Source organism: Aphelocoma coerulescens, chromosome 4 (genome assembly GCF_041296385.1).
Source record: "Aphelocoma coerulescens isolate FSJ_1873_10779 chromosome 4, UR_Acoe_1.0, whole genome shotgun sequence".
Classification (NCBI taxonomy): Eukaryota; Metazoa; Chordata; class Aves; order Passeriformes; family Corvidae; genus Aphelocoma; species Aphelocoma coerulescens.
The window spans coordinates 39,640,573-39,658,886 of record NC_091017.1 but is presented as its reverse complement, the minus strand read 5'-3'; the positions used below and the strand labels follow the sequence as shown (position 1 = coordinate 39,658,886).

At 42.8% G+C, this 18,314-nt stretch overlaps 1 protein-coding gene across 8 annotated transcripts in view; it reads right to left on the bottom strand.

Moving 5' to 3' along the window:
* The window catches only part of TLL1 (tolloid like 1), a 262,440-nt gene that overhangs the window by 124,968 nt on the left and 119,158 nt on the right, over window positions 1-18,314 (bottom strand). For 3 of the 8 annotated variants that reach the window (XM_069013647.1, XM_069013646.1, XM_069013648.1), the window contains 2 exons: window positions 12,486-12,522; window positions 11,576-11,719 (listed from right to left, as the gene is read on the bottom strand). The exons of 1 other annotated variant lie outside the window; for it this stretch is intronic. In XM_069013647.1, the coding sequence (XP_068869748.1) occupies window positions 11,576-11,592 (17 nt within the window). In that variant the 5' untranslated portion in view covers window positions 11,593-11,719; window positions 12,486-12,522. Of the gene's footprint in view, window positions 1-3,580; window positions 4,009-11,575; window positions 11,720-12,485; window positions 12,523-18,106; window positions 18,262-18,314 lie in introns of those variants that run through there. 4 more of the 8 variants (XM_069013649.1, XM_069013651.1, XM_069013650.1 and 1 more) reach the window with 3 other exon arrangements.

Below are 18,314 nucleotides of genomic sequence, written 5' to 3'. Positions count from 1 at the left end.
ACTTGAACTCACAACAGTAAACACTGGGGGCAATATCCTGCAGAGAGACACAAGGAAATATCCGAGACATCAGAAGGACAGAAACTGTGTTACATCACATCCCGCTGTTACAGTGTGCCAGGATTCTTGTTATAAGGAGGAGTAGCATGACCCAAAATTCACACATAGGTTAAAGGTCTGCAGACAAACCCACGGGAAATCACACAGCTCATCAAGTTCTTCTGCACAATGTCAACAGCTTCCTTCCAGTGGTCATCTCCCCAATAGCATCACAACATTTCTCCAGGCCCTTCTCTTGCCTGAAGTGCCTGAAGTACCTGAAATACTGGGGCTCCCAGTGTGCTGGCTTCACTACTGAGAGTGTACTTTGGGGTTGTTGCATAAAATAGCTGCTGTTTTAGATGCAAATGGAAACATCAGTTCCAGAAACAATTACCAGTTCTACTGGGCATCTGACTGACACTTGTTATCTATAGGTTTTTCACAAAGCTGGAAATATTGTAAGAAAATGTATTTTTCAGCCTCTATAGCATCCCGCACTGTGCAGCTTCCAGGAAGTCAAAGCAACAGTGTGATTCTAGGCACATTCACTAAAATTATCCCTTCCTTGTGAAAATATTAAAATACACACATAGTACCCATAAAAAAATCCCACAGAATACCCAAAATAACCCCTCAGAGGCTGTCACATTGTGTTTCTGGTAAATTTCTTCAGTTCTTTCACAAAAAAACAGGGAGAAAGGTTTATTCAATAGAGTTAGGATAGTATCTATAAAGAGATATAGAATTGTAACTTCATCTAACTATGGATCTGATGCCTCATGTACAGTAATTTCTGTCACAAGATTACAAATGTTTTCACATGTAGTCTATGCAATAAAACTAAGCAGTGAACATTACTCACTGGAGAAAATTTGAACACAACTTCGAAAATACAGGTCAAACAATCTTGCATCAGCATATTTAGGGGTAGGTAAAATTATTCTAGCATGTCTAAAATTTGCACAGGTATCACTGAAGTTTTGAAATATGTCACTAGGTAAAACTGTAATGGCTTGGGTTTCTCCATTTTACTAAATTGCAGAAATTCACTTTTATCTGGTTCCTAACAACACTGACCCAACTGGCCAGCCTGAACAGCTTAAAAAAAAAAAACCAAAACACTTTTACAGCCTCAGATGCAGCCCCTCAAGATGCAGTAAAAGCAGGTGTTGACTATATCTAAGATACAAAGCTTGCATACCTCGAATGTTATCTCTGCAAGAATTCTCTTATTTTATCCTGTTACCTTGCGCATAGAGTGACACCCAAGATTTGAGTGTGAACGTCTCACACCCCTGAGTGTGAAGCCTGGCTTTGTCCTCCTACAGGGCCTCACTGTGGAACCCATCCTGATGGCAGAGATCAGTAAACTTACTCCTGGGAGTCCAAAACCCACCCCAGCCGATAAGAGCTGACCTAGGGAGAGCACAGACTTGGGCTGTGCTGCTAAAAGAGGCTGAGCACCCGCTACTCCCAGCATCTTTCATCAGGCACCAGTACTTTACAGTCTAGGATTAACAGAGCCTTTAAGGAAGGTCTAGCAGGAAAAGTAAATTGGGAAATACCATTGTAGGATCAGTTTCTGATATCTAGAGCTTTCAATTTTTTCTTAAAATTGATGGGTACATGGTACATACCCAGTGTGCAGCAGTTAGGTGCATTTTTATTTCTGAAGGACTACCACACACTAAGAAGCAAACAAAAAAAATGGGGGTTTTACTGGGTAGAGAACTTCAAAGTGACAGCTTTTAAGACTAGGAGGAACTACACAAAGGTAACTCTTCGCACACCTACCTGTCTCTCATCCCTGTAGTACCTAAGCTCCATATACCTGTGAAGCAGCACAAGCAAGAACTTCAATAAAATATTTCCATGGGCCAAATTTTCCAAACAAACACTTCTTTCTCCAGGCAAAAGAGAGTGATGGCAGGGAATTGGCAATGCAGATCAAATTGCAGTCTCCTACTGTTGTCTTTCTCTCATGCATAACCTCTAAACACTTAGTATCATGAATTATAATTGCTAATTATTCCCACTATGAAACAAGAATCCCACAGCAACTGAGAGTAAATACGCATTTCTCATCATATGAAATGATGCATATCAATCTTCTTAAAGAATTACAGACTAGAAGAAAAGAGTGCAGGTTAACTATGACCAGTTACTTATATTTATTTGTGAGTGCTAACTGAGGAAAAAATAATGCTTTGTCTGCAGTTGCTTCTGTTCTTTTTGAACATTCTCCAGTTGTAAGAAAATCAGACCTAACAATTCACACTTAGGAACAAAATATTTTTGTGATTAGAAAAACAGAGTGTCTGCATATTTGGCATATATGTACACCACATTCTCTTCAATAAATTAAAGAAAACCACACAGATATAGTGAACACAACCTTTGGCTGAACTAGTTTTCAGAATATAAAATAATTAATGCAAAGCAGGCTGCTAGAAAACTTGAGCACTTGTTTAACAATAGAGCTGTTGGGAATGGACAACCACTGTTGATAACACATTGGGGAGGGGAAAAAAGCATCACCGAGATACACTTGTCTACTGAAACACCAGTGAACCCGGTCCCTGAGGTCAGTTCTTGTTACTGATAACTTTAATGGGTGAAGAACTGAACCTGGCATTAAGGAGGCTGCAGTCCTAAATCAGTAGGATAAACGTTCTAGAAAATCACTCAATTGCTGTGCAAAGTAAGAAGAGGCTGCAACTCAGCTCTCCCCGCACAGTTTAGAAAGGGATCTGCCAGGCACCGAGCACGCGGGAGGCACCCACCGCACACGCTGTGGAACACCAGCCCGCAGCACGCACCAGTCGGGCTCCGAGAGCCGGACGCGTGGGCTCGCCCGGCTGAACCCCCGGCAGAGAGCCACCACCCCCCGCATCCCCTCCTGCTCGGGAGCCGCACTTATCGCATCCACATCCATGGGGCGGCCGGCGCCGAGGGCCCGCTCCGGCCCACGGGAAGGGTTGACCGGCCGAGGAGCGACAGGTTGGGATGGAAGAAGGCGAGAGGGAGGCGGAGACGGCACCCGCTCCCGTCGCGGGGGCGGGCAGGGCCCCGGGAGAAGCCGCCACCCTCCGGCGGAGCCCGGCCCGGCGGCTTCGTGTTCCCGACTGGTGCTGCGGGGCACGGTCCCGCCTCAAAACCTTCGAGCGCCGCCGAAATGCTCTCTGCAACTTCCGCGGCTCCGGCGGCGTCCTGACCCGAGGGCTCCTCGGCCGGCACGACGCCCCCGGGGCCGCGGAGCGGTGGCGGCCGGTCCAGCCCTGCCCGCCGCCGCGCCCCTCTCCCACCCCAGCCGGAGACCGTAGGGAAGTAAGTGGGAAGTCCCGGAAAAGCAGGTCCCGGGTACCTTCCCAGGTAAGGGGGCTGGACGTAGGGCTCCGGCTGCGCTCGTCGCTGCTGCCCCGGGAGGGAGCAGGTGAGCCCGGGACTCCCCCTCACGCACCCCGCGTAAATAAAGCCGAGACAAAGTCACCATCTGGGGAGGGGGCGGGGAGCTGCATCAGACGTGGAAGTCACTTACCGGCTTTGCAAGGATCCTTATAATCTATCGCCTCGGCTTTATCCTCTTCAGTGAAATCGTAAGTGTAGTCATAATCAAGGCCAGAGCAGGAAGAAGGCTTCCCGCAGACAGTCCACCCGGCCAGCCACAGTGCCATCCTCCAGCAAAGCATCTTCATCCTCCCTCGGGCGGAGAGGTGGCGAGCAGGGCGAGGGTGAACTAGGCGGCCGGCTCGGCTGTCCACGCCGGTTTGGGAAAGGAGGGTAAGGGATGGAGAAACCACAGCTTTTGGGGGAGATTGGTATTTTTTTTCTTCCTCCACCTGGAAGCTCTTCCAAGAGACGGTGCTCCCTAGGTAGCCCCAGTCAGACGGGTGCGACGCAGAGTGAGGAGCATGAGCGTCGCTGCCCCCCCTGCCCCCTCGCCGGGGAAAAGTCGCTGGGTGTGTGGGTGGGCGCAGGGGGTGGACTCAGGCCGGGAGATCCTGTCTGTCAGGGCTTCCCTTCGCCTCTGTCAAACCCCAGCCAAACTTCCCGCGGAGGAGGAGGCGGCGGCAGCTGCCCGCGTCCCGCTCCGCGCCCGGCCCGCGCCCCGCTGCGCGCCCGCCGACCGCCGCGCCTCCGACCCCGGTCCCGCTGATGCTGCCAGAAGATGGATCCGGGCTGCACATCAGCAAACTACCACGGGGAGAGGGGAAAAGAGAAAGAAAAAAAAAAAAAAAAGAAGGAAGGAAAGAAAAGGGAGGAGGGAGGGGGAGGTGGGGTGCACTACAGCAAACCGCGGAGCTCTACTGATGGGAGGCAGCAGCTATGCTGGAAGGAGCAAAGTGTCAGAGCTTCGCCCCCCTCTGCACAAACACTTACTCTAAGCTCTGTCTCTGGCCTGTCCCCCCTCCTCCGTCCCCCTTTAACTTACGAAAACCTTACAGGCAACTAACACACAGTCGTCAGCATCCTGCTTACTTATTCATACAGTCAGGGTCAGGATCCGGGCTGCTTCTGATCTGCTCCCTTGATAGTGTGTCTTATGGAAACACACGCGCATTCACTATACGCCTCTATCTCCATATAGCCTTCTCTCTAGATAAGCAGTGCATGGCATTTAAACAACAACAACAAAAGGATCTTGATCAGATAAAACAATGCACAGATCGACACCCGGCAGCCAAAAAAAGCGCGAGAAAACGGGTGATGAGGAGGACGATGAGAAGAATTAACTACAATTTAGGAGACAGGAAAATAAATCAGTGTCTGTATATTTCCCCCTCTGCTGCGGCTGCTTTGCAGTGTTAGCCCCATGAGCTGAAGGGTGGGGGTTAAGGAGCGAGGGGGAGGGGGAAAGAGAAAAGTTTAAGCGCCCACAGTTTGTTTAAAACAGAGAAAGGCATTATAAAAGGTCCATTGGTCTCCAGAAGTTCAGCCAAGCAGCTGGGAACCGGCTCCAAAATGAAAGTAAGAACAAACAAACAAACATAAAAAAAAATAATCAAGGCAAACAAAAAGTAAAATTGCAGCATGCAGCAGCAGCGCAGAGATCTTGCAGTCGAGCTTTCCTGCTCTCACGTGGATCTCCAGGAAAGTGGTGTAGGTTTATTTTCCAAGCGAAGTTTCCGCGGGAGCCACCGCCCCGCTCCGCGGTGTCCTGCCTGGCCTCGCCCGGCCCCGCCGCGCTTCAGCGCCGAGGCGCCCCGAGCTGCCGCCGGCTGCGCGGGGCCGGGTTTTGTTTTAAAGCTCGAGAAGGGATCAGCGCGCAAAGCCTCATTTCAGCCGATCAACCTGGAGAGGGAGGAGGAGGGGTGGAAATACGTGCTGCTGGATTAAATAAGATCAAGCGGGAAAAAAATTTATATATATATATATAGGTAGCTAAAGATCTCCCTGCCTGCCTCCTCCCCTCCCCCGAGACTGGCAGCTCCGATCCTGCAGAAACGCCTGAGACTGTTTCAGACCAAGGTGAGACTTTTCCGTAGCAAACTCTACTCCTCCTCCTTTTACGAATTTCCATGGAAAAGGGCGGGGGGGACGACGAGGGGCGGGTAGAGGGGTGTTTCTTCTGCTCCCATTTCGCCGGGGTGTCACATTTAACACGGACTTTTGAAAAGGCTGCCGCGGAGAAGTGGCCGCGTCTTTCTCTCACGTCCTAGCCCTCACAGGCTCGCTCTCCCCGCAGCACTTCCCGGTAGCCTTCTCCCTGTGGCAGGGGTGGAAATCCGGAGACAGTCCCTTCCCCTGGCTGTGCCAGGAGCGCAGGCAGCGCCGGCGGCGCGCCCCTCGGCCCCGCGGGCCGCTCCAGGTGCCGCGGGGGCAGGGGGCAAGCCGAAAGCACTTACGAAAACTCCGGGTGGGCACAGTTTGCCATCGAGGGAGGGAAGGAGGGAGGGGGCACAACTTTCTATCGCCGCTATCAAGACTTAGCTGTCCCCAAAAAACGGGGGTCGGGTGGGGGCAAGGCGTAAAGCCTCCTTTCGAATGACGAAACCTGTACTGCCTACCCGGGGACTCTGCGTCTGCCCCTGCCGTCCTGCGAATGAAGGGTTAGTGTTACTATAGATAGGCACTCTCGGCAGGTCATGTAACATTAAAACTGGAAAGGTCGATCAAGACAGAGCTAACAGGAGTTTAACAATATTAAGAAGTCTGGCACCGAGTAGCATCAGTCTCTTTAAAGCATCCATGTGCTTCCTTACATTTTTGTCATCCAGATTGTGTCCACATTGCTCCTAATTCAGTCTTGTTGCTTCAAAGTTGAGAGCCAAGGAATGGGTAGCTGCCACTGAAAAGGTGCAGCCTTCATTAGGCAATCTCTATCCCAGCCGTTCAGTTTGCTGTGTGTCATAAAGCCCTCAAAAAGCACCACATACCAGATGAAAGAAAAGCTTGAGAAACTTACGGCCTGCTCTTTTCCCCTCTTCCTCAGTATACTTTCTATGACTAGCCACCTCAGACCCTTGGAACTGACTCCAAGCAAGTTGTCAGAGACCCTTTCTATCAGTCCCTCAGAGCACTGCGGGAGCTGATGGCTACCTCTGCTTGCACAGTATCATGGTTTGCTGGGCTGTGCTTTGCTAAAGAAACCAGCCTGATCCAGTCTGAAATAGGATTTCTGTTATTTTTTATGTCCACAAAGGAGGCAGCTTATCTTGCAGGGTTATTAATTACATGCTCATTTGAAAAAGTGGACCCCCCTAACCTGGTTTTGTTACTTTGCTTGCTCTTGCTTCATATGTCCACACCTTTAAAAAGTTAACTTTCTTTCCTGTGCCTTTGCACTTCCACCCCTAAAAGAAACAATCTCTGTCTAGCAAGCACATGTTTGTCAACAGAGCTTTAGAAACACTGAATTTGCTGATTGCTTTACAGCCCAAGAAGAGGAATGTACAACATGCAATCCTCAACATGCCAGTCTCCCAAGTGAGGAGATTATTAGAGCCTCTGCGGTGGGAGATTAACTCTCCCAGCAAGGTAGGCACTGACGTCACCTTCTGCCTCAATCTGCCTCCGACCTCAGCATCACCAGCACCAGCACTGGCGGAGCAGCACCAAGCACTCACAGCCTTGAGGACAGCTGGCCTTGCAGAGCCCTGACTAAGACAGGAAACAAACTCAGAAACGCTAGATGGGAGTCATGCAGAAATCTGGGCACATGAGTGCTGTAACAAACAAATGTGTGTATACGTCAGGGTAAAAGCTGTTTTCTGCTGGTAACCCAGAGCAGCTACACATTAGAATTACTCTTTAAAATATGCACTGCAGCTCTGCAGAACCTATTCTACATTGCTTAGGTATTAATATTTCCATCAGTCACATTATTAAAAAGCTTTCTTTATATTAAGAGAATTTTTTTCCTAGTAACCAAACTGTTCCACATTAAAAAAAAACTTTTCCCCTAAGTAACCTGTTAATTATTCAACCTAGCTTCTTTCACGATGCAAATTTTTGAAATATTTTAAGTAAAAAATATTTTTTCCTTATCACACATTCATGTCTACCATTCCAAAAAGCTCACAACTCTGATAATCCATCTGACAACACAGTCAATCAAAAATCCATCCTACAGCCGTTTCCAAAGAAACGAATACATAGCCAGGAAGACAGAATGCTTAAGCTGGAAGGAAACCAACCAAAGGAACACAACAACAGCAACAACAAAGCCATTTTCCCTTTTCTTTTAAATTTCCTGATTTATGGGTATATTACAGGGACACAGGTAATGTTAAATGCAGTTATGTTAAAAGTGGTGGTGGTATTTTTATTTATTTATTTATTTATTATTATTATTTTTAATCCAGAAAGCTGGAGGCTTTTCAGCTCTTCCTACACAAAAAAGAAACAACCAAACCCAAAAAAAACTTTGAAAAAAGGACAAGTATGTACCAAAGACAATCACAGAACTAAAAAAAATACATATGAAACATCGTTGCTCACACCTCCTCCTCATTCTTTGGCTATCTGTCTGCTTCTTAGGCCTCCATCTAGCGTGGAGTTTTAGGTGGGTGGACACAATGGGCTTATTCACAAACATCAAGCTCAGCACATGCCTACAGCTTTGATGGCTGAAGACCATGGTGGGTCAGCTGCTTGGGACCAGGACTCGTGGGACTTTTCAGGAGGCTAAAACAGAGAAGTTCTGCAGAAGCTGGTTACCTTCCTGCTTTATCTCCTGATAAACATATTCTCTCTGAGGTACCTAGAGCACTTCTGAAACAGCCGTAGTTACGTTTAAGTATTTTCACATTCCCCAAGTGCTCATTCTGTAGGGAAACACTGAAGCTGAAAGCACATTGTGACAAATAAAGTGTCTACAGTAACAAACATGCATATACACAGTCATAACACTATACTGAGTAAACCATATAAACTAAAATTAAAATTTCAAAGTTAAAACACTCATGATCTTAACAGCAGTGAGCTCACCAGAGAAACCATATTTCTCCCTTCTCTCCTACATGTACTCATATATTATGAAAGTTGCTCATTGCATGTTCACATACAATTTTTTTCTACAAATCTCTGTGCTTAATTAACAAAAAGCCCTTCAATGTTATGTTTTCTCTTTTATTTTTGAAAGCATGCCCCATGCTTTATTCATTACTCATTTATTCAGATCCTATTCTGCATACAGAGTTATTAACTTCCTCATGGGCATTTTATGGAGCTTGTTGTTACAGTATTCATGGGCTTCAAAAATATTAACTGCTTTAGTTTCATGAACACCTCTCAGATGAAGGGGTATTGTGACAGGATATGAATATTACATTTGGGAAACAGTTATAGATTGCCTGGTTTGATATCGTACTTGGCACTATAGAAAACCTTATTTCTTCAAGGCCTGGTTCCCACTGCTTTTAGTTGTAGTAATTTTACTCACTAACTACCTCTAATCAAACCCTGGAGTTTTCAAGCATCTGAAAATGAGAAGCAAGTTATCAAGAAGTGTAATTTAAAAGCCATGAACCAGCTCGATCAAGGAACTCTGTGGCAGAGACAAGAGCTAAGACACAAATTTCAAGCTGTTCAGCTCTCTCAAGAATTTTGCCACCGCTTTTCTTCCCATAATTCTTTTTCTTCAATGATTCCTTCAGTTTCTAGAATAAACACAGCCAGATTCCTGCCAGCAATAGCCCCATCATTAATGATATCCACATAATTCATCCACTGCTTTGAATCTTCTTCTCCTCAACACACTACCTGTTAGCATGAATATGTCATGCTGTGTTTGGCCAGGCATTTGAAAAGATGTGTCTGTCTTCACCACTGGATTTCATGGTTATTACTGGCAGAAGAGGGAATCTTGGGATCCCTTCCAAACTCTGGGAGAGGGTGTTTTTAAATAGCACACTCCCATCTGCTTGCTTCCCATGTCCATGCTTTGCCTTATCTTGGCTTGTTATTTCAAACCTGTCTCCAGTCTCTCTTCAGTCTTGGCTGATCCCACTTCTGTTTTTCTTATCTAGTTAATGCTGGTGTTTGATTCTCATCCCAGTTCCAGCTGCCCTAGTTGTACTTTTCTTTAATCTTGTTCTGGTACTTCTCACTCTCAGATTCATCTTCAGCTATGCATGGTCCTTTTGTTGTTGTTTTGTTTTCACTCCCTTTATCTAGTTGATCTTTCTCTTATGTCTTCTCTCCCGATTTAACTTTTAGTTATGTTAACATCCACCCTCCTTGTCTATTCTTTACTCCAGGTGTACACCACAAAGCTGGTCTTGCTCCTTGACCGTATTTCCCAGCTGCAGAGGGAAAGTCCTTGCTCCAGTCCTTACACTGCTGTTCAGGCAGTTTTCGCTTGTCTGCTACCTTCCATCTACCTCTTCACTCTGTTACTTCTCAGACATGGTTTCCTTATGCAAAAAATGTTGACCCAAAATACATCCATTATTCCCATTGCTAATTTCTCCTAATCACACCCCACATTCTTTCTCAGGAGCTTTGTGCTGACTCTACCATGCTGCAAGATCAGCTTTTCCTCCCCATCTATTCAAGCGAAACAACCTTCCCCTCTCCATCCCACAGGTATGACTGAGGTGGATTAAGCATCCGAAATTATTACTTCTTCTCAATTAAGTTACAGATCCAAGCAAGGCACTGCTCAAAATGATCATGTTATATATCATTGCAGGTGAGACACTCAGGTAAGAGAGCTGCTAAAACTGCTTCTATTCAAGGCTGGCTGTGGTGATGTGTAAGTCCATACCAATGTTAACAGAAAGAAAAAGGATGTATGCCTTTACATAAGGATATTCTCCTTCTTTCTATTCTGCTCAAGATTTAACTACGTTTCCTACAGGCTGAGCATACTGAAGCCCTTCCAAGAATACTGCTGTGGTTTTTAATTAGGATCAAACTCATATATTTTCACGTTTCATTCTCAAATACCTGGATAATTTAAGCTAACATTCTGAAAGAAAGATTGATGAAAAAGAAATTAAGACTGAAAATCAGCTCATAGCTGACACTAGCAAGGAAAATATTATACCAAATCTTCACAATTAAGCAAAGGTATATAAGCAACTTAAACAATATCTACCAGCAGAGAGGATCAAGAAATTTTAATATTAGATACACAATCAGACTGTGTTTCTAACATGATTTGTGTTGTTCTCTCCATTTTTAATCCTCTAAAAGCTGCAGAAGAGCAAACTACATTGATAACACATACTGATGTTAAAACAAGTCATCAAGAAACAACAACAAAACCACCGGTGCACTCCCTAAATTAGAAACTGTTCTGTGTTTGCTCAGCATCCCTGATTCTCATCAAGCAATAAATCAATTTGCAGTAGCTGTGGACAGCTATTTAAACACAGGGCCAGAAGAGCTTAATTGTTAAAGCAATGTTCAAAGCTAGAAAGTATAGGAGGTTAGTATAAGAGGTCATATTAAATATTCACTTGTCTGAAAACAGCTGCATTCCAAGTATTAGGAGGCATCCTGACCTTCTCTTAATTAAAAAACAAGGTCTGTGAGCTTTGAGCTTAGCAGAGCTTAGCTTGCAGTTCTTCAGAAGATAGACAGAGGCTGCCAGATGAAAAACTAGCATCTAAATGTTTGCCAACTTGATTTTGTTTGGTTTACTTTATTGTCTAACACACAAAAAAAACCCAAAACAAAACAACACCCCACCCCCCCAAAAACCCCAACATCCCCACCCCCCAAAAAATAGCTAAAAGCTGTTTAAAAGCTGTTTGGTTTGAAGTTTGCAGTTTATGTTTACAAGTTGATAAATCATTCAGGACTCAATTCTCAACTTTGTAAGAGACTGCTCCTTGTCAAAGTTGACAGCAAATTTGCATTTGAATTATACCAGAGCTGATCAGGGTCACTTATCAGTCATCATTCTAGATGCTGGTAACTGGTGAACATAGTTTCTTTGGCAATTATATGATAATTTAACTGTAATAAAATATAGAAATGATATTACTATTCCCAGACCTGTTCTTCTATGAGCAAATGTTGCTGTTAGACTCAGAAGTGACATCTGTTGTTAGACTGACTAGGTGTACAGGGTTAATCTTACCCTCCAGTATTCAGCATACTGTCACATAGCTGGGAGTCAGTGGATGATTTTTGACAGAAGAAAGCCTCTAATGAGCCTCATCTTGAGTGACTGCTGAACATTTTGATCTTCCATTCATTTCTAGAAGACGAAGCAGCTCAGCACCTAGATGAACAGGGTTTGCTGTTTTGAGCCATGTGCCACTCAGATGAAAAACCTCTGGTTTAGTTTACATTGTAATTTATCATTTATAACATCTCTGGCACTTAGGGCAGAAAGCATGTAACACTGACACAGGAGGTAAGGAATCAAAGTAAATAGAGGAACCTTGCCCTAATTGGGTTTCTACATAGACACAATGTGTTCTTTTAACTCTGGCTCACTGAAAACAAATAAGGCCTATCACCAGCAACCAGGAAGAAGAATGTCAATTGTCTTACAGAAAGCAGCATGAAACTATGGTACAAGTGACAGAAATATTGTCCTGTAGTTATCAGCATTGTTTTAGCTGTGGTAATACTCATAAAAGTTCTCTACACAGCAGAGAACTTTTACTTTTCAACACTGTCTAACATATTTCTCATTAATACAGGTAGCAACATACCCACTGAATTTTATGGCGCAGCTATCAGGAAAAAAATCCTCATATACCTAAGGTGTCTTACTTAGTACTCTTTTCTTATGTTCAGTGTCATAAGATCATAAATGTCTATGGCAAAACTAATTTAATTGCATCCACATTATCCAGCCCTATCCAAAATTATTTGTACTCTGCTTATTGTCAATTCTTCTTTACTACAATAGAATATTTTCCAGCTACAGCTTCTTTTGAAAGAAGGCACTGATGCACCATGCAGCAATAATTAATAACCTCTGTCTGGAGAATTCAGGGATTATATTGTATTCTAAAGCTGAATGCTCTTTCACTTACCAAGGTGACAGCTTTGCTCAGGCACAATCAATATTTGCTGTAAATAATACATATTTCACATTAATTACACACCTATATATGGAATATACATACGTTTTACAATTTGAGCTTAACTTGCAGCTATTTCAGTACAACTTTCCTTCAGCATTATTAGAGTACTAAGCCCTTGCAATTCATTTTTTGCCCCCTCACCTTAAAGCTACATAATTTGCAATATTAGAGATGTCACAGATGACTGACTAGAGATAGCTATTGTCAATTGAGGGCACATATATATGAATAGTCAATATAAAGGACCCAAACTAAGGTCTGAGACCAAAGCACTTCTGAAATTAATTCCAGAATCTGGCACCAGCATTTACATAATTTTTTTTATCTTTCCAAGAAAAGGGTGAAAGAGGTCCCAGGCACCACTTACACATGCACAGTTCTGTGTTGTGTTTAATAGAATCCATTCTCACTGCAAAAGCACCGAGGGTTTTCTGAAGAGTCAGATTTATTATACATTCTCCAGACATCTAGGTTTGTGTTTCCTATGTGCTGGCAGGAATGCCCTTGTCAGATTAGTCACTGAAGCCCTTACTTTATGAGTATGGGCTTAAAACATTTCATTATATGAACTCAGAATCTTCAAGTATGAATCGTAAGAATCAAGGTGTACATTTGTATTCCTGTTTATTATTATGTAGAACTGCACAACAGGTAAGATTTATTTTTTAAGTATGCGTTTGTATGTGCATTTTATTTGTTGAAGAATTGCACTTACCATATAAAAACTGCACCTAATTCCCAACAACTAAAAAACCCCCTACCTCCATCTACCATAGCCAAATTTGTATCTGTGTGGATCCTCTTTTCAGTGAGTGACATGAGTAGCAGTTTGCAGGACAGACATTGCAGATAAATTTTGCACAAAATGCTAGCAGTGAAAACAGTCAGAAATATTTCTGGTTTAAGACTAACCTACATTAAAGCAAGAGATCATGACTTCTAAATGATTCAAGCAGCCTTCAATTTGTGAGAAACTCTCCTACTACTACTTTTCCTCCTTCTTAAACCTGTTTTCTTATCGCTGTATTCTGTTCATGTAACCTGTCACAAATATGCTGAAACTCATTACTTTGTTACTCAAATCTCTATAGAAATTGATACTGTCAGTTCATTTTTATCTTTATAAGTAATTATTTCTTTGTATCAAATGTCAAACTATTGAATATGGTTTTTTATATTTGCATATTTCTTTTGATTTTTAATACAGTCGCTTGATGTATTTGTAACGAGTTCTCTACTCCTGTCCAAGTTCCATTTACTTTAATGAACAGATCAGTTTGTCAATTGTCTCCATGAGTAAATTTGGATCTTTGGTTGTTATCATCTGTTGCATTTCTTTCCGTAACTTCCATCATCAGTGTCACCACAGGAACAGAACATCTGTTTGTCTGGGAAATAAAGATATAGAAACATGCCTGAGGTTTGGTTTAAAAAGCAGCGGCAAACTAGATGAGGAAGACCTCTTCTGAAACCCAATCAGTGATTATATTTTAGTATCAGAACATTAACCAGGAATGATGTTGTCTTAGCCTACATTAGTTCTTCAGACAGTGTACACATAATTGAGTTAGTCAGGTAGTTAGCCAGAGAAGTGATAAAACACCACAAGCACAGATTCTGTGTGAAAGAAGAGACTGGTACTTATAAATAAAATTTATTAATTTTCAACAGTGAGCACTTAATGAGCATTATGTAGAAAACACTCCCTGACTAAGTCTCCTGCTAATGTCCAGGTTAAGGTCTGGAACAAAGATAGTCTCACCTGTACCGGCCATAGGCCTTTTTTACAGATTACGCACCACATGTAGTTAATAATTAGATGAGGTCGTCTTCCCAGACTCAACCCTCCCATCCTGAGCAAAGCTCGGTTTTAGCAAGCACCCAGAACCACCCGGAGAGAGGGCCGCGCACGGCCCCGACACCGTCCCGACACTTGCGCGTGTTTTCCCAAGAACTGCCCCCGGCTCGCAAGCGGTGGCAGTGGAGGCAAGGTGCAGACGTGTGGTGGCACCCCTGCCCTCCGAGCCAGCAGTGATTTTTTGGCATCCTGCGACCCCTAGTTGAGAGCCGGGGCGGGCGGGAGGGCAGCGGCCGCCCCTGCCCCCGCCCCGGGCCGCCAGCGCCGGCGGGCTCCCGCCAGGCACCGGCTATTTCCAGGTCGCGGGCAAAACATCTCCCATGGGATTTCCGTTTCCCCCGTTAAGTGACTGAAAGCTACTATAAAAACATAATAACGCGTTGCCTTTGGTTCCTTCGAAACAATGCGCTGATTGTGTTGCAACTTCACAAAAAGCCGCTGTAAACTCTCAAGGCAGTGGAGGGAGAGGCGAGAGACAGCACTCATCTTCTACGTACCACCCCAGGGAAGAAAGAAAGAAAATTGCCGGCTCCGCTTCTACTTAATTATCTGCATGTAAGGCCTAAGCCTTTGCAAATAGCGACGATCAGTAGGGAAACGGTATTTGTTTGCCCGCTGGTGCTAGGAAAACATGGGTGAGAAGTTAGTCTCACAGCATACAGATTTGCAAGCTAAGCTTTTTGCTGTTGTCATCATGCTCAGATCCACCAGAACAATAGAGTTTAAAACAATGATTGGTCCTGTTCTAAACACATACATGAATTAAAAGCTGAAAATGTAAACATGCAATTAGGGAAGAGGAAAGGGTATTTCTTAACTTGGTTCAGTTCCCTCAGCTAAGATCAAGTTGGTGTTCGTATGTGTGCATCGGACTGTGTGTTTGAATATACAGACAATGGTACATAGCAAACTGTTTTCTGTACATAAACATACTGTACACACACTTGTAGGGCCACAGCTACAGTATGAAGGGGGGAGTCTGCTGTTTTAATTCCTACAATTAACAAATAAAACATGCAAACAATTCTACCTAATGCTAGAATTAAACATGCCAGAACTTTAATATTGCAATTATCCGATAGAAATTATAATACACATAATATCACTTTTTTGGTAGAAAGATTTTGACAATCTGACTGGAGAAACACTGTTATCTATCAGATTAAAAGATTCCAGGATATGAAATATACCTGGTTTCCAAGGACACATATTAATCTCTTGTGATATATTCATTTCCAAAGAAGCAGTAGAGGCCTAGAATGAGAGGGGGGTTTATTCAGCCTTTTACATCGAAATAATTATGGCTTGCCTTTGATGAATAGTATTGCCTTCTGATTTGTAGCTTTCTAAAACCCACTAAACTCAAATTCAAGCCTTCTAGTCAGTCTTCCTAGAAGTTTTCATCTGCTTACAACCAAAACTAAACGTTAAAGATCTTCAGCAGTTCAGATTTAAAAGCCTACTTTGAACTCACTCAAACAATTTTCTTTGAGAGCTGAAATTCTCACAGATGTTTGAAATTCTCCCAGAGGTTTGCATAATGGGAGCATGGATAATATGAATGTTAGACAAGCCTGCAACGGCCATCTCCCATTTATCCAAAGTTTCTTTTACATGGTTTAGTGCCACCTATCCACTGCTCACTTTGCTAAATCACCACTTTAAGCAACATACTGTCAAGCCTAAAAATTGCCTCTGAGAAAATGACTAGTGTGGAGAATTCATTGTTAGTTATACTTCTTTTATGTATTTAAAACACCTATCTATTATATACTTCAAAGGAAAGAAAGGAGTTCACCTTTCTGCAGCAGTATGGTGAATATCACAGCTTGCATAACCCATAATAGTACATTAGTGAACAAATAGTCAGTAAAAGAGCTGTCTCTCTGCTACAAAGTCTCTCTTCAATCTGCTGGGCTAATTTTTCTTTAACTTTGCCCCACATATGGGCAACCTTTTACACAAGTTTTTGTAGGCCTGTTTGGCTGAGCAGAGAGGCTGCAAGCCCTGTAAATACCAATATAATCCAGTTGTGTCGCACTGAGGGAGGGGAGGGCAAACAGTCAATCAGGGGCAGCAAACCTGATTCTGTGCAGCAATGTACATCAGGCTGATGGCTTGGTCCAAGGCTACAGGGTCCTTCACTGCTGCACAAATCAATTTTTTTAAAAATATTTTTATGCAATGGGAAGTGTACATGACTAGAAGTAAATTATGTATTTTTTAAAGCATATGGTCTATGTTCAGATTTATGTATCTTATTTAACAAAGACTGACCTAAGCAGAAAATAAAGATCTATTTTTTTCTGAACCATTATAAAAGCTTCCTATAAGTCATTTGTTCTTTAACCAAATAATTCTGGAAATCCTCACAAAAAATGCAAATTGTAAGTTGATATTTACATACATTCTCTGTAGGTGTCAGCATTGCTTTATATTGTTGTAGAGAACTGTATTTTTTTCTTCTCAAAGAAAGAAGACATGCAGACTTGTCATTTTCCACATGAAAGTCAACTTTTATGCTGCCAGTTTCTTTTACCACCTGTGTCAGACTAAAAGATTCACTACTATCTTGCATAGATGCAACTGAGGTAAATGCACAGCAAAAACCTACATTGCTTCCTCATGCACTGATTTTAAGTCTTAAAAGTTTTTTATTGTAGCTATTTTTCAAATAAATATCAACCGTAAAGATGTAAACACAAGGTCCATGTAACCTTTGCAAATGTTTCTCAAATGTTGCAAGAAGCAGCAGTTCAGTTATGCTAAGTAAACTGTGAATCTACCTTCTTTACACAGACAGTAAACTGGACTCAAAAAAGGTCTTTTAATTTTCTACTGGAATTCTCAGAAAGCCACTACACGGCAAGTATTATTTAATACTTTCATTCATAAACTTATCATACAAGAGAAAATCTACCACTGAGATCTGTTGATAATACATTATTGATATGAATTATCCATGCAGAAGAGAATTGTACTACCATACTAGACGTGAATGACCTTGGGAGCCAAAGTAATAGTAACTGGATGAAAATGAATTGTACGAAGTGCAAGGTCATAAATAAAGTGCAACAACAAGAATTGTTTCTGCAATCTCAGCCATAAAGAGTGATTGAAGAACGGTATTAATTAAATAGTCAAACAAAATTATTATCAACCTCCTATACCCATGAAAGAGAAACACAATCCAAACATCTATGAGGCAAGATATTTTCAATTAAAAAAAAAGAAATATTGATGACATTATTACAAGCTCAAGTACATATGAACATGACTTGAAATGGTGCATATAATCCTGACCATTCTTTTTATCAAAGGAACAGAGAGCCTCTCTTCCGGGAGCCTGTTAAGAGAGCACTTCAAAATCATTTGAAGGGATGTGTTAGCTTCCTATAGGAGCAGCGGAAAACAAATTAGCTACATAAGAAAAAAATCAACACAAGAAAAAAAAGTCTACAAACTGCTCAAGAATGACATTAAATCTGGTACAGAGAGTCTGACACCACCACCCGGAAGGAATAATAAAGGAAGAAATCCCATCTACTTTTCAAAGGGAGCTCAAAAGTGAACATATGACCTGTCTGCTTGGTCTAAGAGTGTGCTGGAATCTGTGTACCAGGGAGCCTGAGTAGCCCAATCTTTCATTTGCATTACAGGTTTGAACCTGGTGCTATGCCATTATCTATTGATAAAGTCAAGTGCTACTTACAGTCATTGATTGTGGGCAGTCTCAGTTAGTCTAAGTGAAATGGAACAGATGAGAGTTTGGGGTTTTTTTGCAGTGGTAGTCTCGGAATCTATTTAGACTGGAATTCTCCTTCTTCTCTACAAGGGAAAAGCACCTTGATTACAGAGACTTCTCAGCACTGGCTGGCTCACAACCAACATTTTTGAGTTAGGGGATTTAATTTAGATGA